The 18,916-nt window shown below is 31.2% G+C and overlaps 2 protein-coding genes across 3 annotated transcripts in view; both read left to right on the forward strand.

Annotated features, from left to right (window-relative positions):
* Positions 1–10,647, forward strand: part of LOC119600383 (protein rogdi) — a 24,144-nt gene extending 13,497 nt beyond the window's left edge. The window contains exons 7-9 of the mRNA XM_037950568.1: positions 7,925–8,045; positions 8,106–8,315; positions 10,163–10,647. Of these exons, the coding sequence (XP_037806496.1) occupies positions 7,925–8,045; positions 8,106–8,315; positions 10,163–10,231 (400 nt within the window). The 3' untranslated portion in view covers positions 10,232–10,647. The remainder of the gene's footprint in view (positions 1–7,924; positions 8,046–8,105; positions 8,316–10,162) is intronic.
* LOC119600382 (sterol-4-alpha-carboxylate 3-dehydrogenase, decarboxylating) lies at positions 10,163–18,682 on the forward strand. 2 transcript variants are annotated; one of them, XM_037950566.1, is made up of 5 exons: positions 10,163–10,281; positions 16,260–16,439; positions 16,515–16,673; positions 16,986–17,414; positions 18,089–18,682. In XM_037950566.1, exons 1-5 carry the CDS (start codon positions 10,272–10,274, stop codon positions 18,538–18,540), a joined length of 1,230 nt encoding a protein of 409 aa, XP_037806494.1. In that variant the 5' UTR covers positions 10,163–10,271; the 3' UTR covers positions 18,541–18,682. The 2 variants fall into 2 exon arrangements, with proteins under 2 accessions (XP_037806494.1, XP_037806495.1); XM_037950567.1 differs by lacking the exon at positions 10,163–10,281 and adding an exon at positions 13,859–14,025.
* The last annotated feature ends 234 nt before the right edge of the window (positions 18,683–18,916 follow it).

An 18,916-nucleotide genomic window follows, 5' to 3' on the forward strand; every position in this document is an offset into this window, starting at 1 on the left:
TTTTATACTGTCAGGATAAAAAGATGTCTTTCAAAATTTTTTTGAAAAAATAATATTGAATACTTAAATAGATATTAAAGGAGAAAAATTTCAAAAGACATTTTTGACATTTTTTTATCCTGACAGTATAATATAAAAATAATACAAAATATTTCCCAACTCTTCTTGTTCGCTTGACATTAAATTTGACATTTTTTGATCAGTAGAATTGTGTCAAAATAAATTAATTTATTTTTATTCTAAAAAAAATTATATTTGTGTTTTCAAAGCAAAAAAATTTCAAATTTAAATTTATGAATTAAAATGTTCATAAAAAGTTTTCAAATAAGAAAACTGATGAAGAAGCATTAAAACATTGTCCTGCTGCAGATACAAGCTAAATGTAACGACGGTTTTATAGGTAATATTGTGAAATACACAAAAAATATTTCTTTCCAATGTTTGTTATGTTTAAATTTTAGAAATTTCATTTTGACAAAACTCAACTCTAGGCAACAAAAAAATATTGTGTTTGTTGTGTTTGTTGCCGAAACGCTCTCACCTTACTTATTACATCATGAGTAGAAGTATTTAAAAATATATTTTGAAAAAGGCGAAAGATTTATTCGACAACTGAAGAAAAGCCAGAGTAACCTAAATTATAGTTATTTTTGAAAATTCAGAGTCGATAGCCGTTGCGGCTAGTACTCTTTCCCTATTTTAATTACTTAATTGTATTTTGTAATTAATAAATAAATAAAATAAATATTTTGAAAAATGTACTTTTTAAAACTTTGAAGTAATGAAAAACCAACAACGCAGTATTTCGTCATTAAATTTATAGTTTCAGACGTATATCCGGTTCGTGTCCAACAATTTTTTTCTCTTTAAAAAGGATCATGAAATGAAAAACTAAAAAGTTTTTCTCCATTAAATTTACAGTTTCAGACGTATATCATCCGGTTCGTGTCTAATTTTGAGTGTCGGACGGTGTAATTTGTTAACTGTTTCAGTTCGTGATTAGTTCGAACACAAACCAAGAAAATTCAAACAAATATTATTTTTCCAATTTGCTTTGAAATTTTAATATCTGGCAATTCCATTTTTTCAAATTCACAAACCAGCTTTCAATTCAAAAACCACGGGGTGTACATATACATATATTTTATTTTTTTTTCGAATATAACATGAAATTTTCGAAAGAAATTTGGAAAATTTGAACTTTACATTATATTGTTATCTGATGTATACATATATTCCAAATTTTAGTGTATTTGGGCTATAGGAAGTGGCTTAAAATTTAGTTCAAATTTTCGACAACATACTAACATAACTCCGAATTTTCGAACTTAATTCCGATTTAACATTGCATTGTCTTCAGGTGTCTTTATGTGGTTTTTGTCTTATTCGTTTTATTTAACAAATAATTATTTGAGGTTTTAAGTTAGCCGGTTAATAATCGGATAATTCAAAATTATTCGGTTAATCGAATAAAAGGAAAGTGGATATTTTTTATTAATATTATTTATTTTTTACAATATTTTTCTTCCTATAACAAACAAAATTATAATTTTACACTAATTTAAATTGAATATGTAAATTTTTTAATTTAGTTTTTTTCTCAAATATTATAAATTATTTCTTTTCATGTGAAATCCTTTTGTATATAAAGAAATTAAGTTTATTAATTTTATGTTTTTGAAAATGAGAGTTCCAGAATTCATACGTTCCAATGAACAAGTGTATAACTATTACTGAAGAACTTATTTGAAATACTTAAAAAACACAACACTGTTCCTCAAAACTGGATGTAGAAGTAAAGGCGATATCATTATTTCCAAGATTTCTTTTAAGGAATCTGAAAGTTTCTGGGTTTCTGTATGTACCGAATCTAGAAGTAGGTAAATCAGAACAAATTCTCACAATATTTTTGAAATATTGTCAATTAAATATTCTTCATTATAGAAAAATAACACAGTGATACACGAAAAAAATGCACGGGATCTCAAATACCAATTCCATTTCGTTGTAGTCCATAACGTACGAAAATACTTTTAATTTTTTCTGATCACTTCGTTTAGTTACTTTTTAAGAGCAAAAGATGTGAAAAAGAGTTATTTTTGAAGTTTTAACTTAACCCAGCAAAAACTCGGTATTGGGTTGTATTTCCATAACCATTTACTTTTCAATGACTACTACTTACCGTGTGCATTACTTAGAAGTACTCTAGTAATGACTTTCTTATAATCTGATATAGAAGTACTTTATTTTCGGCATTGTCATTTTGTTTGCACATTTTATTTAATGCGTTTTAAGAATTGTGTTTTACAAAAAATAAAACAAAATTAGTTTTGTATGTGAAAACCATTATTTGACGCGCAATAAAATATATAAGCAGTGGTGCAGTGTGTATAACATTTGACTAGAAAACCGTCCCTGGTTCGTATTCTTGCTGGCTCTTTTTATTATTAAAAAACAAAACAACTTACTCAACAACTGTTTTGAGGGAGAAATTGCAAGTACCTCTTTAACTCTTTAACGTGTTAAAATAATTACTTAAAATGCTAATGAAGAAGTAGTGATAAGAGGTTTTATTAGCTTTTTAACTCATTACTTTTTAATGTAAGGTTTTCCTGCGAATTTTTCTTAATCGGTTAATTGATATAAATTATTCGGTTTATTCGTTATTTGAATTTTGGCAATTTTCATTTATTCGAGCGATTAATCGTTAAAAATTGATCGATTAACCGATCGATGTTTAATCGTTTGAATTCCCTAATGTGTACCAAGTTTCAGCCAAATCGGGCTACGGAAACTGGTCGAAAATTCAGTTACAAAATTTGTACCAACTGACAAAGCAATTTAAATAAAAGCTTTTAAAAATGCTAAATTAGTTTAAGTAAATTATTTTTTTTAAGTTTTTAAAAATGTGATGTAAAATTTAATGACTGTCTGGACAACATAACCCTCAAATTAATATTATTAACATCATAACTCTTGGCGGATTACAACAAATATAAATTTTTAACACTATATTTTTAAGGGCATAGAAAATATAGGAAAGGTAGGTAGGTAGGTAGGTTGATAGGAGGATGTATACTACATCAAATCCGAAGAAATACACCTAGGCCACTATCGGGCCTGTTGTGCGCTCCAATTCAAGACAAAAAAAAAAAAAAAAAAAAAAAATTTGTTCACTGAATGTATTATTTTTCCATGTTCAGAAACTCAGTTTCCTGGACGTAATTCCTAAGAATCTTCCAATCGGTGTTGGTTAAGAATGTTATTTCTGGAATAACATCACTTCCAAGATACTTGGATCTAACTTCGACGAATGCCTGACAATGGCAAAGAAAGTGCTCCAGAGTTTCACTGTCCTCTCCACATGCTCTACATTCGTCTGAATTCGCACGTCCAATTTTGTATAGATGTGCTCGTAATCCTGTGTGTCCACTGAGAATACGTACCATCATACTAACCTCAGACTTGCTCATTTTGAGAAGATTTCTCGTCTTGCTCTCATCAGGGTCACCCCATAGAATCTTTGTGGTTCTACCCACCGTTTCATTATTCCAAGAGGCCTTATGGGATTCTCTCATCCATATTTTTAATTCAGCTTTTGTTGCGTCGAATGGTTTTGCGTTTGTCAGGTTAACTACATCGAGCTCCCTTCCCTTTAAAGCTATTACATTCGCCCTTTCGTTGCCGGCTACTCCCGAGTGGCCTGGTACCCATATGATGTGAACCTTACCTCTGGGAGAGTATTCAGTTAAAGCTTTCTTACAATCCAATACGGTCTTAGATTTAATTCTATCACCTGATATCGCACAAATTGCCTTCTGGCTGTCGGTAAATATATTAAGCCCTGTGGGCGCCATATTTATTCTAATCCAATTTACACATTCCGTTATTGCTCGTACTTCTGCCTGGAAGCTTGTGTTATGATTAGGTAAACGGTGGTATATTTCTGTTTCTGGGTCTTCAATATAGAACCCCAGACCCACTTTGTCCCCTAATTTAGAGCCATCCGTGTAGCAACGGATTCCTACTGGTATTTGCTCTAATGTTCCGCTTGACCAAGACATTCTATCTGGGATTAGCGTTTCAAAGTTTCCGACATATTCAGTGTCTGGTATGCGATCAGGCACGTCCGATGAATGTGTATAACCTTCCAATGTGTCCAGTATACATTGATGACGTGTCCTATAACCGTTTTTGGCCAGTTCGCCTAAAGTAAAGAGCCGTTCGGCTGTAAGCGCCGCCTCATATCTTATATATGTTTCAATGGGTGGAATATCTAGCAACGTTTCCAGAGCCTTGGTTGAAGTAGTACACATGGCACCACTTATACCCAAGCAGCATGTACGCTGAACTCCCTGTAGTAGTTTGATATTACACTTTTTGTCCAAAGCAGTCCACCAGATTATTGAAGCATAAGCTAGAATTGGTCTAATTACACTTTTATAAAGCCAATTTGTCATAGTAGGACTAAGACCCCATTTCATGCCTATGGTTCTCCTACATATCGCCCAGCACCGATGTGCCTTGTTGATCCTATCCTCTATGTGGTGTCTCCATTTTAATTTCCGGTCAAGTATTACACCTAAGTACTTAACTTTGTCTGTCACCGGTATCTTCTTGCCCAAGAAGCAAGGTTCAGTATATGTAGAAATTTTTGTCTTTCTTGTGAAAAGACAGATTTCCGTCTTCGCCGGGTTAACATTGAGGCCTCTCGGTTGAGCCCAGCTCAAGGCCGTATTCAGAGCCTCCTCAGCTCTTCTACACAAGTAATTTGGATCCTTTCCCTTTAAAAGTATTACGACGTCGTCTGCATAGCAGACAGGTCTAAGTCCTTTCTCGGTTAGGGTCCTTAGGAGGCTATTAATCGTGGTGACCCAGAGTAAAGGTGACAAAATGCCACCCTGTGGTATACCGCGAAATACCTTTTTCCTGATAGTTATATCGTACATCTCGCAGCTTATCCATCTGTTCCTTAGCATGTAGTTGATCCAGTTACGGAGCACCCGGTCAACATAAAACTGGTCTAGGGATTGGATAAGGGTATCAGTGTGCACGTTATTGAAAGCGCCTTCGATGTCAATGCATACTGCCAGTGTATACAGTTTGCTATCGAAAGATTCACTTATGTAGTGGACAACTTCATTTAAAGCGGTCTCCACCGATCGTCCCTTTACATAAGCATGCTGCTTATATTTAAGGTCATTGTATGGTATGCTGCTTTTAACCATGCTATCGACTATCCGTTCCAAGGTTTTAAGTAGGAAGGACGTAAGACTTATCGGTCGATAGGACTTAGGTGTCGCATAGCTAGGTTTCCCTGGTTTGGGTATAAATATTACCCTTGCATCCTGCCATTTAACTGGGGTATATGCCAATTTTAAGCATGCAGTGAATATCTGTGACAGATGTACGGAAACCAGTCCCGCCTCCATCTGCAAAAGTGCCGGGAAAATTCCATCCGGCCCTGCAGCTTTATAGGGAGCAAAGCTCTTGATTGCCCCTTTAACCATGTCAGTTGTAATAACTATTTCCGTGTTACCCTCCCCTTCCTCCAATATCGGTTCATCTATGTTATTCGATATACCGGGTGGGAAATGAGAATCCATTAGGAGTTTCATTGTCTCCTCCATATCCTCAAGCCTCCTGCCCGTGTCATCGATCATAGATTCCGGTTGGACATGAGTTTTGGATAGGAATTTTTTTATCTTCGATACCTCATTTACGCTATCTACCTGTTCACAGAAAAGTTTCCAGGAGTCTCGTTTGGCTCTTCGAACGATTTTCTTATATTCACCAAGTTTATTACGATACTCATCCCAGTATACTGCGGTCTTTTTACGCCGTGCCCGGTTAAATAGTTTGCGAAGAGTCTTCCCAAGGTTCCGGATCTCCCCAGTTACCCAGGGTTTTTCCTGGGCAGATCTCCGCTCTCGCAGAGGGCAGCTGTCCTCGAACGATTCAACCAGGGCACTTGTGAACGTTTCCACTTTGGCATCTATATCCTCTTTATTTCGACATTGAAAAGTGTCCTGACCTAAACGGTTCTTTAGTAAGGCCCCGAACATTGTCCAATTAGTTTTAGACTTATTCCGAAATTTTATCGGCTTTGGTGGTGGCCTTAGTATTTTGAATCTTATGTACCGATGATCAGAAAAGGAGTGCTCGTCCGAAACTCTCCAATCCTGAATTTCGTTTATAAGCTCTTCTGAACATATAGTTATATCTAATACTTCTTCTCTGATTCTATTGACGAAGGTAGCTTTATTACCTAAGTTCAATGTTATCAAGTCTTTAGTATTAAAATATAGGAAAACTAATGCAGTTTTTCTCAAAAAAAAAAAAAAAAAAAAAAAAAAAAAATAATAATAATAATAATAATAAAAAAATTCTTTTGTTGTTATGCATTTTAGTGCATTCGTCAAATTAATCCATTAGTGCAGAGTGAATGTAATTTTCATGACTTTTTTAAGCAATAGTGCTAAAACCACTCATTCTAAATGCTTTCATAAATTTAACCTATTCCACAGTTAACAAATTTCATTAAAACTTCAAAAATTAATTCAGATTGTTAATTTAATCAAATGAGATTTATGTGTTATTAGAAATAATTTTGATTAATATTTGATTAATAAAACATCGTTTTCGAATCATCGATTTTGCATTGGTTCGATTATTCGAAATTCTCTCATAAACACATGATCGCCAATGACGCGCTAATGTTAAAATCATGTATGTTTCAAATAAATCGAACCAATACGTATTTACTTGCACCTCTGATTAAACAGTATCTTTGTCCTGTAACTTTTTGCTGGAAAGTTCATATTTGTTAAAATTTCCTGTAGAATCGCATACTTAAGTCAGTTTTGAAATCTATTTAGCAATTTTTGGAATTTTAACATAATAAGATTAGCAATTACCTTACATTTAGATATCTTAGAATTTTTTTTTGAGTAATTGAAAGCTAATATTGTTTAATAGTTTTTATTTATTGATTGGTATAAATTACACCGTGCAATAGTAATTTTCACACATGAAAAAATCTATGTGTACAAGAAACTGTGGATCATTAGTATTAACCCTGTTTACTCTGTTTTTCATAATCAGCTCTTTTGCCCCGTAAAAGGACTTTAAAGTTTAAAGGACATACGATTTCAAAAGATGGTATTCCAAATTTATATAAAAAATTTAGTATTAATATTAAAATCTAATGAAGCTGAGAACCTCTGCTTCGAAATAATATTATTTATTTCAATTCATCAGGATTAAAAAGAAATGGAAGCTTAAAGAAAATTTTTCTAAAAAAAGTAATTAAAAATTTTATTTATTTTATGATTTTTGGTCCAAATTAGTCAAATACAGATTTCCAGCAACAACACATATAAATATTTAAAATATTTGTTTGAAATTGTAAGTCCTATAAACTTTGAAGTCCTTTTATAAGGACATAAGAGCTGATTATAAAAATCGGAGTACGCAGAATTGCTATAAATGGTATCTAGTTTCACATGCATATCAAGTTTTCCATGTGTGAAAGCTTTTTTTTCAAAATTGTTACATGATGTTATAATTATTTACACATTTTTACCCAATTAGGTATTTACCCTTTTAACATCCCTATGGATAATTCAAACTATAATTTTATTCTAATTCTTTTCATAAATTCACATCTCTCTTCATCTTTTTATAACACATCCATCGTTTTGATAGCAAATAGTGACATAAATTGGTATTTAAAACAGCAAAAAGGATTTTAAGAATATATTAAGAGAGTATATAACAAATAAATATGAATCAGATTGGTTAATCTTAAAATAAGTTTAATCCAATGTTAATCCTATTTACTGCTTCCAAATCAAGAATTAGTTTGAATAATATATTAAAGATATGTTAAGCTTAATTTATTTTTATAACACATATGAAAAAGGACCTCTGATGAAGTTTTACATGTTGTGGGAAATATTTTGGAAGCTTTACAGCGTGGTCGTGTTTCATTAATAATACCCAAAAAGAAGCCTATCGACGAGTTGATAAAGGGACGTAATATGGTAAGCTAAACGTAAATAATTTCTTAAAATATTTTTACATATGCATATTTGTATTTGTAGAAATCGTTGTCACCAAATTTGTCAGAAGATTTAGCTATTAGTTTCTACTTACAATCGCACAAATTGATTATAGCCGTTTATCAATTGACCAACATACAGGGTGTTATGAGATTTGATACGTGTCAAGCAGAAGCTTCTGTAAATTGGCTAAATGAGGTATTAATAATGCTAACAGCCGGTCTGCAGTTATGTCAACAATTAAAAGATAAAGTAAGTATGGTGATACCTATATAACCTAAATCAAAATTGACCACAACAATCTCCGCGTGAAGTTGCAATCTCTGGTACATAACCCTTATCTCATTGTGATATTCCAATTCCCATCTTTTTCATATGGGAACGAGAAATTTTAAACATTTGAACTCAGTAACTAATTAGTTAAAAGAGGAGAGTATAATAAACAAATTTATAGCTACTTTATGGATCTTCTTAAAATTTTACAAGGCAACTTAATGATATAATAATTATTGGATCTAAAAGCGATATTTCGATTTGTTAGTGGCCTCAGGTAGGTTAGTGTTCTTGTCGGGTAGAGCGGAGGTGGTGGGTTCGATTCCCACGTGATGCACTGGTAAAAGAGCTCACAACCGCACGATGAGGTAAACCATGGCAAAAGTGGCGATTAATAGGATTTTGTTTGAAAATTGTGTTTTTTAGCAAAATTGGGTACCGAATAAAACTACACAAAATTATGTATAAGTAGCACTAAAAATTATTTCTGTAAGCATTACTGTTTTTCAGGTACTTGGGAATATATTTCTATAGGTTTTGTTAAACTCTTAGTTTTTTTAATATTTATCTTATTTTTTAGAAAAACCGTCTAAAAATAAGCTGTTTATGAAATTTAATTGATTGCATCTTAAAGTGTTTTTTCCGAAAAATATCTGAAAATTAATATTCAGGAAAAAAACTGCACATATTTGCCCCATTTTAAGAAATTAGGATTTTAGTAAACGTACCCAGCTCCTTTAATACCAAGTACAGACAAAGAAGTTTGTTACTTTTTCTTGTTTAATATCAGTAATTTTATCGTTATTGTTTTAAAAATAGCCATTAAATATTTATATTAACGTTAGTAATATCAGTCTTTTTATAAAATTGTTTTTTTTTTAATAATTAATAATTAATTTCAAAAATATATAATGTAGTTTTTTTCTATTTGTTTTGCAATTTTAATGAAAGTTAGTATGTTATATTTCTTTAAATATTATAAAAAACATTTAAATATACATATAGCCCGATATTTTATTTCTTTTGTTATGGGTCTATTTCGTGTGCAATTTAAATGTAACTAGGAGAAATAATGGACCAATTCAAACCAAATGTAAATATCATTGAACAATTTTGTAAAAATAAACAGGCGAGCCGAAGGACGGACATTGTCATAGGCTTAAAAAAATGTTTTTAAATACAATTATTGTTTTTTAACATAGGAATAAATAATTAAATAAGAAAATGCAAGGTATATATACAAATGTTCCCCAAAATAAGTGTCCCTCGTTTTACGAAAACGAGTGATGGAGACTTTATATGTATGTGAACGATGTTTAAATATGGACCGATCATATTGAAAATCGGTGGTATTATTTTAGCTTATATAAAACTAAGTTTTGTTGATTTTGGTAATGATACGATTAGAGTAGCCTTAACAAATGAATGACTAGAATAGCCTTAACAAATTTTTCTAATTCCAAAATTTATTTTTGGAAACCTTTTACGAATCTACAAAGTGTTCGTTACCACGACATTTGGACTTTTGCTCTAGAACGACTAAATTCATACTCCGCCAAAGATTGTAAACTCCGCGACAGCTGTGTTAACCGAAAGATTTTTTCCATAACATTAGACGCAAAATTTGTGTCTACTGTTATGTATGATCAAATGAAAAGTATCGTCCGAAGAAAAGATTAGCCCTTTGTAAGAAATACACCTTTCACTATAAGATGACAATTGTTTAAAATAAATAATAAAATATTGAAATTATAAAATAAATTAAACAAAATATCCACTCAAAAATTATTATTAATATAACTAACCAAATTCTCTTTATTTTTTAGATTTCGGTTTTTTCGCTTTATAAAGATTTTAAAGTTGGCTCGCGCTCTTCATCGGCCTTATCTTATTGACCATGCATGATGCTGCATGGTACTTTGGATTATACACTAAATGGCCTTAGGTTGTATACTTATTTATTTAGAATAAATTAAAATTAATTTAAAATCGGTATTTCAACTATCGAATATTGTTACAAATTGCATAAAATGCTTAACTATTTTGATTTGTATAACTATGATAATTTATACTCAAAGTTTCATGTTTCAACGAAATGCCATCTATTTGTAAACATTTCAGTACTTAAAATTTAAAGAAAAAATTAATTATGTACTATGCATATTGATTGTACTATTTTAAACAAAAAAGACACCAAGCTGCCTTAATCACAACTTATAGGATTTATTTTATTTGTTCTATTATTTTATTAATTAATTACTGTTGACACTGTATTTTATTTTAATTAAAAAAATAAAGCATCTTAAAATTATTATAATTATTAACAAGTAAGAGTGTTATATTCGGCCATGCCGAATCTAATATAGCCACCATCGAATCGTAATACGTAAAAGAGATGCTCTCTTATAAACATCAGGGTAATATTTGGAATAGGGCTTAAGTCAATTATGTACCGAGCTCTTTCGAATTAATTAAATATCGAATCGTAATACGTAAAAGAGATGCTCTCTTATAAACATCAGGGTAATATTTGGAATAGGGCTTAAGTCAATTATGTACCGAGCTCTTTCGAATTAATTAAATATTTTTGACCAATTTTTAAACCTTGAACATATATATGGGCGGTAGGGTCAATTATGGATCGATTGTCGTAAAATTTGGTTGAAAGATTTCGGTTCGTATAATACTTATTTGTTTCGAATTACATCGCTGTACTCGTGTTTTTAAAATGCGTAAAAGTAATTTATATGCGAGTAAGATCAGTTATGAACCGATTCTCATAAAATGTTGTATATAGAGTCTATATTATAGACTTTGTTTTGTACAGAACTGGTTTATATCAAATTTCATCGCTATTATCATATTTTTAAAAAAGGAATACTCATATTTTAAATAACTAAGTAAAGTTGGGGTGGAATGGGCAATTTTGACCCGATCCTCATAAAAGTTGGTAGGCCGATTCTAGTTTATATATCGTCACCTGAAACGCAAACGGCCCTAACTAACCAAAAATTCAAAATCGATTTTATTGGTGTTTCTAATGTATTGCATCAAAACAAATGTCCACACTAAAAATTAGACTCCTCCGACCATAATTATCGATTTTATTGACAGAAAACAAAAGGCTCTATCTACAAAGCCATTTAAATATTAAAGGTAAAAACTCCAATTTATCCATTTTTATGTACGCCATTGTCAACTATTATAACAAATGATAGGTTTCACTATTAAAAAATTTGTTTATTTAATAAAAATAAATCGCGTTGATAGAAACAAACATCTCCTGTAAAATTTAAAAAATGTTGGATAGGGACGTTTGCGTTTTAGGTGACGATATGTACATCTTGCTTATGTCGAAATTCATCGCTGTACTCGTATTTTTAGGTCAGTACTGAGCATTTAAGTAAAGAGGACCTTATATGGGTGGAAGGGACAATTTTGAACCGATCCTCACTATATTTAGTAGAAAGGCTTTGGCTCATAAGGAAATTATTTTTATCGAATTTCATCGATATACTCGTATTTTTAAGCCAGTAATGAGCGTTAAAGTAATTTTCTGAAGGGGATCTTATATGGGGGTAGGGTCAATTATGGACCGACCCTCGTAAAGTATGAAATATACTTTTTGGTTAGCACAAAACTTGTTTATGTCGAATTTCACCGCTTTACTAGCATTTTTAAGCCCGTAATGAGCATTATAGTCATTTTCTGAAGGGGACCTTATACGACGGGTAGGGTTAATCATGAGTCGAGTCTTGTAAAATTTGGTGGAGAGATTTTGGGTCATATGAAACTTATTTATGTCGGATTTCGTCGCTATATTCGTATTTTTATGTCAGTAATGAGAGTTAAAGTCATTTATATGAGGAGTTGGGTCAATTATGGATCTATCCTCATAAAATTTGGTACAGAGTTTTTGGGTCGTTCGAAACTAATTTATCTCTCTATTTTCGTTCTTTTATAGCAGTTATGCCTGCAGTTTAATTTCCGGGGGTCCACTTGTATGGGGGCTAGGTGAAAACATCAGCCGATATTACCCATTTTCAATACCAAACAAACTGCAGCAATATAGAATATTTGTGCAAAATTTCAGCTCCCGTTCCGTTCGGACTCTATCGTGCTTTCAACAGACAGACGGACGGACATGGCTAGATCGTCTTAGAATTTAATAAGGACCCACTTTTCTGGGTCTATAACCAATATTTCAATGTGTTACAAACGGAATGATAAATCAATATACGCCCATCTTTTTTGATGGTGGGTATAAAAAGCTTATAGAATTGATTAATATATTTAAAAAAACCTAGAGATCAGGGATGGAAAATAAGATTTCGTTTCAGTATCAAAAAATATTTCAGAGTACTTTTTTGGATCTGAGAGTACTAAAATATTTTTTTCGCTAAAAGTTTGTAATTTCTTAAATACACTATATTTAGACATTTTAAATTAATCCACAACGGAAGTAGAGAGGTCATTATATGATGAATCTGTATTCGTCCCTCAATGTTAACCTTTTAGATACAATTTGATGAAATTTATTAGGTAATTTCTTGTACAGGAAATGGTATCTCATAACTACTTTGTTAAAGCAGTTATGATACAATTTGTTGTATTTTAATAAATCCGGTCTTAATTAATATCAGGCCACCTTTGGCCCGCAGCTCGCTCCGAAGACATGGGCAGGTCGACCACCCCTTCCGTCGTGTGAATTTGGTTCCTCTATTTTGAATCTCACGAGTATGCACGTTCAGACGGACGATCCACGTATTGACGGCGTACGTGGACTAGGTAACTAACTTACAACCGCGCTTTGCCATGACGCTGAGGGAAGCTGTAAGCTACTAGCCTCTTTATGCGCTGGCTAGCCATCCAGGCCTTCGGCACTGCTACCGCTCACCATGACCTTAAAATTGCCTATATAACGCTATGCCTATCGGTAAAGCCCTTACTGCACAAAGAACGAGCCGAATTAGATAGCGTATCATATACATATGTCATGATAGAAGGAAGTAGGATTATAAGCCACATACCACACTCACTATCTTGACAAGATGAGTAACCTTTAGTTATACACTTCTATATAACCATAACTTTCCATGACTGAATACCGAAGCATTAATCACAGTAAGCTATAGTCACGATGTGTACTTAAGCCCTCGCACACGACAAGATACATAGTTACCCTTGGCGAAGGGTAACTATACATAACATTTTTAAGAATTATATGTAAACATGTGCCAAAACAGTCGTGGAATTTCAAATTTGAATAAAAATTTTAATGATACTTTGACCCCCATTTCTCAATGTCTTGTTATTTTTTTTTAATCTAAATATTTTAACCGACGGTTAAACGATAATCGGATATTGAGATTGTAGCCCTGAGAGTATCAAGTAAGACTCGGGAGTATCACGGTACTTTCGAACATCAATTAGTACTTATCAAAAAAGTACCATCGTACCAATTTTTCCATCCCTGATTTAACTCTTTAACAAAAGCTTTGCTCTTTAATAAATATTAAAGCTTCATTGCAAGTTTAGCTTGAAGGCCTAAATATTTGGTTTTTATGAATGCTTAAAGTCATTCACAAAATATACATCAAGTTAAGAAGTTGTAGTGTTGTTAATATCGTGGATTTTAAAAGGAAAATTTTGTAATAATTATTATTACTTTTTTGTGAAAAATAATAAGGTAAGATTAAAATAAAGATTTGCCCAAGAAATGTTTATCAAATTGTACTTGCATTTAACAAAACAGTAATTTTTACTTTTCAATTTAGTACGGAAATAGATGTTAATTCAAATGAGAGACTCATTTGTTGCGCATGTAAATAGTTATTAAGAGAAACCGGTTTTAAATATTGGGCCACAATGTTTTGATGTTTGTAGGGCATTAGAGCCAAAGCAATAAAACAAAAAAGTATAATTTAAATTTATTTTCTCACTCGCTTGTTTTGTTTGTTTTTATAAAACGTTATATACTAAAATACAATAACAAAATATGTATATTAATAATAAACTATTGTCAAATGCAGCATTGCTTGACCCTGGCCAAAATCATTCAATGAAGACCCCAAAGCCAAATTAATTTGATTAAAAGCGAAAGAAGTTCATATTTAATAACTTTAGAGCAAATTTTTTTTTTACAAAATGGATTAAAAAATATTTTACCTATATTTTTTAAAAATAGGCCACAATATTTTTCACAAAATACCCGCTTGCAGACATGCAATTCTAAAACATTCCAAACATCACCACCTCGTTTAACCATTGGTATATATTTTGTATATTAAACACTTCATCTTGCATTCTCCATAACGTATTTGATAAGTAAAAATTTATTTTAAATTCATATTAAAAACACTCTATATATGTATGTATGTGGCTTTATGTATCTTATTTCAAAAATAGTAAAATATAATAAAACATTCAAAGCTGTCTTTCTCTAAACGACGTTGTTTTGGATTATGCCACTTTAAGGCAAATATAAAAATATCGGAAATTCTTTCGTTTAGATTTCTAAAATGCAAAAGATTTTCGTTGTAAATTTTCAATGTTTTCGCCATTTTTGGTTTGTACAAATGTGAGGCTGGATAATTTCAATGACGCACAGTGATTCGTTTTCATTCATTCAATAAACAAAAATCTAAATTTTATTTATAAATATTTTTTAATGAAATTTTACAGTTATATATATTTTCTTATGAAAATATATATAACTGAAATATATATATTTATATGAAATATATGAAAATGACAAAATAAAAAAAATATTTTTTTACCCGAATACCGCGCTTCCCAAAAAAGTTTTGAAAGATTCCAAAAATCAGAATTTTTAGTTTTTTGGCTATACTAACTATCCTCATCAGGGCCGCGGTTATCGAAACCCTTTACGAAATATTAAAGAACATATTGGGCCATCTAAAATGGGTTACTATATATTGATATCGACTTTGCGATTTGAGAATTTTTAGTCTAAAGTTGAATTGTGAACCCCCCAATATATAAAATTTTGATTGTTTTTTACTTAAAATATTTGATATAAACATAGCTTTTCAAAAAGTATAAAATCTTTATATATCTTCTTAAATATTTTTAAAGATAACTTAAAAATAAAAAACGTACTTTTTTTGGTCCTACACCCACCTTAAAATATACCAATCGGCTTAGAATCACTTTTGAACCTTAGTTCCTGGAACTAAGTATTTTTTTAGTATTTTTTCTTTTATCAAATTACACTTTTTTAATTTTTTATAATACTTAACACATAAAATTTTTGATTGAGTGAGAATCTTTCGAAATTTTCTATAATGTGGAAGAAAAACGCATGAAATTAAAAATTTTTATTGAATGAGAATTTATTCACGTGATAAATTTCGAAAATATTAAACATACAAAATTAAAATTTTATATAAAAGTAATCAAAATTTTGCATGTATTTAATTTTGTTTAGGGTATCGAAGCACCCAAGGTACTCCAGTTTCAATATAAAATACTAGTCCTATTCGGAGATGCAAATTTCTCCTAGAGACGTAGACCGAAATACGAATCCATACAATAAGTCAAAGACAAGTTCTCAAGGGGATAAGCCTTAATAGACATACATACATATGTACATAAATGACCATTAGTTTAAGTTTACTTAGGTTTTAATGCAAAATACCTTTTGTTTGTTAACAGTTTGTTGTTATCTAGCTGCTACTTATTATACATACATTCATATGTATGTATGTATGTATGTTTGTATTTTGATGTTAAGATAATTAACATACTTTTCCGTATACATAATTTTAAATGAAAAAGTGTTAAAAAATGAAAACAATAACTAACAAATGCATTTAACCATTATGGAGATTTCTAAACCGTTTTTTTGTAATTCATATAAATTTAACTGCTTTTTTAATTATTTAAATATTATTTTTACAGTTTGTAAAGAAAATAAAACATTAAGTATGGTTTCTGACAAAGGGGAAATAGTTTTGGTAACTGGCGGCAGTGGTTTTATAGGTCAACACATTATAAAACAATTGTTAAGAGATCAAAGTGAATTGAATATCAAGGAAATTCGTACTGTAGATTTAGTGCCGTACAAAAATAAAATTAATGGTGAGTTTTTGAATTGAAAGCGAATAATTGTGAACAAATTGTATGAACTAACCACTTTGATTTTTGATATTGCAGATGAGAAACAAAATATTCGAATTTTTGTGGGAGATATTTGTCAGTCGGACGCAGTGGCGGATGCTTTTAAAGGTGTCGACACGGTGTTTCATTGCGCCGCTTTGGTTAGTTTGCAATATCCACCCAACTATAAAGAATTGCAGCGTGTTAATGTGGATGGTAGGTTTTATTTAATTTCAGTAAAGGTACGTTCACACCTATCAAATATTTTACGATAATGACGTGGCTTCTAAAAAATCTCTATATATATATATATATATATATATATGCAACAACAAATCGATGCCATTTTGAAGCAAATCCTTTAATTCGAATAGAAAAGTATTTAAAAGTTATTTTGAGTTGCTGACTACTAAAACATTTACAAAATATAGTTGTTACGTCTTTTTCGTCATATACATATTTGATAGATGTCAACACACCTTAAGTATTTTTAGGAAACAACCACTAAATACTTTCTTATGTTTTTAGGAACTCGTGCTGTTGTTGAACTTTGTGTGGAACACAATATCAAGCGTTTAATTTATACAAGTTGCGCTTCTGTGTGCATGGTGCCATTTAAGGGACATAGCACATTTACATTAGTTATAAATCAAACTGAATCAAAAGCCCCTACCCCAAAATATGATGCCCAAAATCCATCCGATTTTGACAAGAACTTCTTAATACCTGGCTATTCCGCATCGAAATTGCGAGCCGAAACTATAGTTCTAAATTCGAATGGAGCAATGTTAAGCAATCAAAATGAGTACTTGGCCACAACAGCCATTAGGCCACCACTTACATACGGTGAAGGTGATGAACTCTTTGTACCAAATGTCATAAAATACTTAAGTAAGCATAAATATACGTATCCCAGAATAGCAGGAGCGGGAGGTAAACAACAAATATCTTACGCGGGTAAGTTATATATTTGTATAATAATTCATTTCGTACCCAACTTAAAAAATCGATTTGGATGAAATTTGCACCAAGGTTAGTACTATTAGATAGTACCTAGCCAAAAACACATTTTCAGCTCTATCGGTCAAGAACTGCCGGAGTTAGAGGGGGTTTCATCATCGTAGCAAAAATTTTTTTTTGTATTTGTGCTCAAAATAAAACTTAGACTATTTCCTTTAAGTGTGTTGTGGTCGTTTAGTGAGATGCAAGCGCCATATCTATTAAAAAATATTTTAACATGTGCCACATATTGAATAATGTTTGATAGAATTCCCATTCGCATATCATTAAGCGACTATAAAGCTCTTAAAGGAAATAAGCTTTCTTTTGAGCAAAAAAGGTACATTTTGAAAAAAACTCTTTTTAAATTTTATTATTTTTCTTAATTTTTTTTTTGACAATTTTTCTTAGAAATATTTGGAAAACAGCTACCTAAAGTCCTTCGGAAATTTTTAGCTAGGACCAATAGGTGAAAAGCTACACCTGTATGACCAAAATGTCCAACTTTGACACCAATTAAGCCTGGCAGTACTTGACTGCACCAAGATTTTTTCCAAAACGATTTTTTTAAGTTGGGTCACTTGACACGAAATTGCCCATATGTATAATAAATTTTTAAATTTTACCTAAAGGAAACGTGGCATGGGGTCATATTTGTGCGTTTAAAACTTTAAAGTCCAATCCAAAAGCTATTGCTGGCTTACCCATTTTCGTTACCGACGATACCCCCATTAATGACATATCAAGATTTATACAAAAAATTGCTTTACTGGGTGGCAACTACAAAGTTCGGCACACATCATGGTATTTGCCTCACTTTTTATTCTTTTTCATAGCTCTGTTGACGGAATTATTGATCAAAGTCTTAGCACCATTTAAAGATATGTCTATGAAATTTTCTCTTCGTGCTATTAGTTCATTTACAGCCTCTGTTATGATGTTTAATCGTTTGAGAGCGGCTATTCACATGGACTACGTCCCGTTAATAGAAGTGGAAACCTCATTACAAAATAGTGCTAACTGGTATTCGAAATGGTGGGAAGACAATATATCAAAAACGTGTGCGAAATCTAAAGTCAATTAAAAAACGAAGGTGTTCGATAAAGTGTATTAAAAATATGTTAGTTTTAGCAGAAATAATTACCAAAAAAATTTGTTGTGGTGTTTGTAATTTTACTTTTATTGTTACGTGCTTTTATATATTTTTGAATAAACAAACCTTTTTAAAATTATATAAAGTTTTTATATTTAGAATTTAGATACGTAGGTTATGAGGCTATTCTTCTAAGCCACATTTAATATAAGAGTCAAAATATAACATTTTTTTATCTCATACAAATGTAAGAACAAAAAATATATCTTCATTAAAAAATATAATTATTCTCGCTTCTTCGGAACTTCACTTCTTCAGAAGGTAAAAAATTCAATTAGTGCTACTTTTGAAGTGGTGATAAATGTTA

The sequence above is a fragment of the Lucilia sericata genome, unplaced genomic scaffold, assembly GCF_015586225.1.
Source record: "Lucilia sericata isolate MDLA Ls3-8-SP2 unplaced genomic scaffold, ASM1558622v1 Contig000112F_arrow, whole genome shotgun sequence".
Lineage (NCBI taxonomy): Eukaryota > Metazoa > Arthropoda > Insecta > Diptera > Calliphoridae > Lucilia > Lucilia sericata.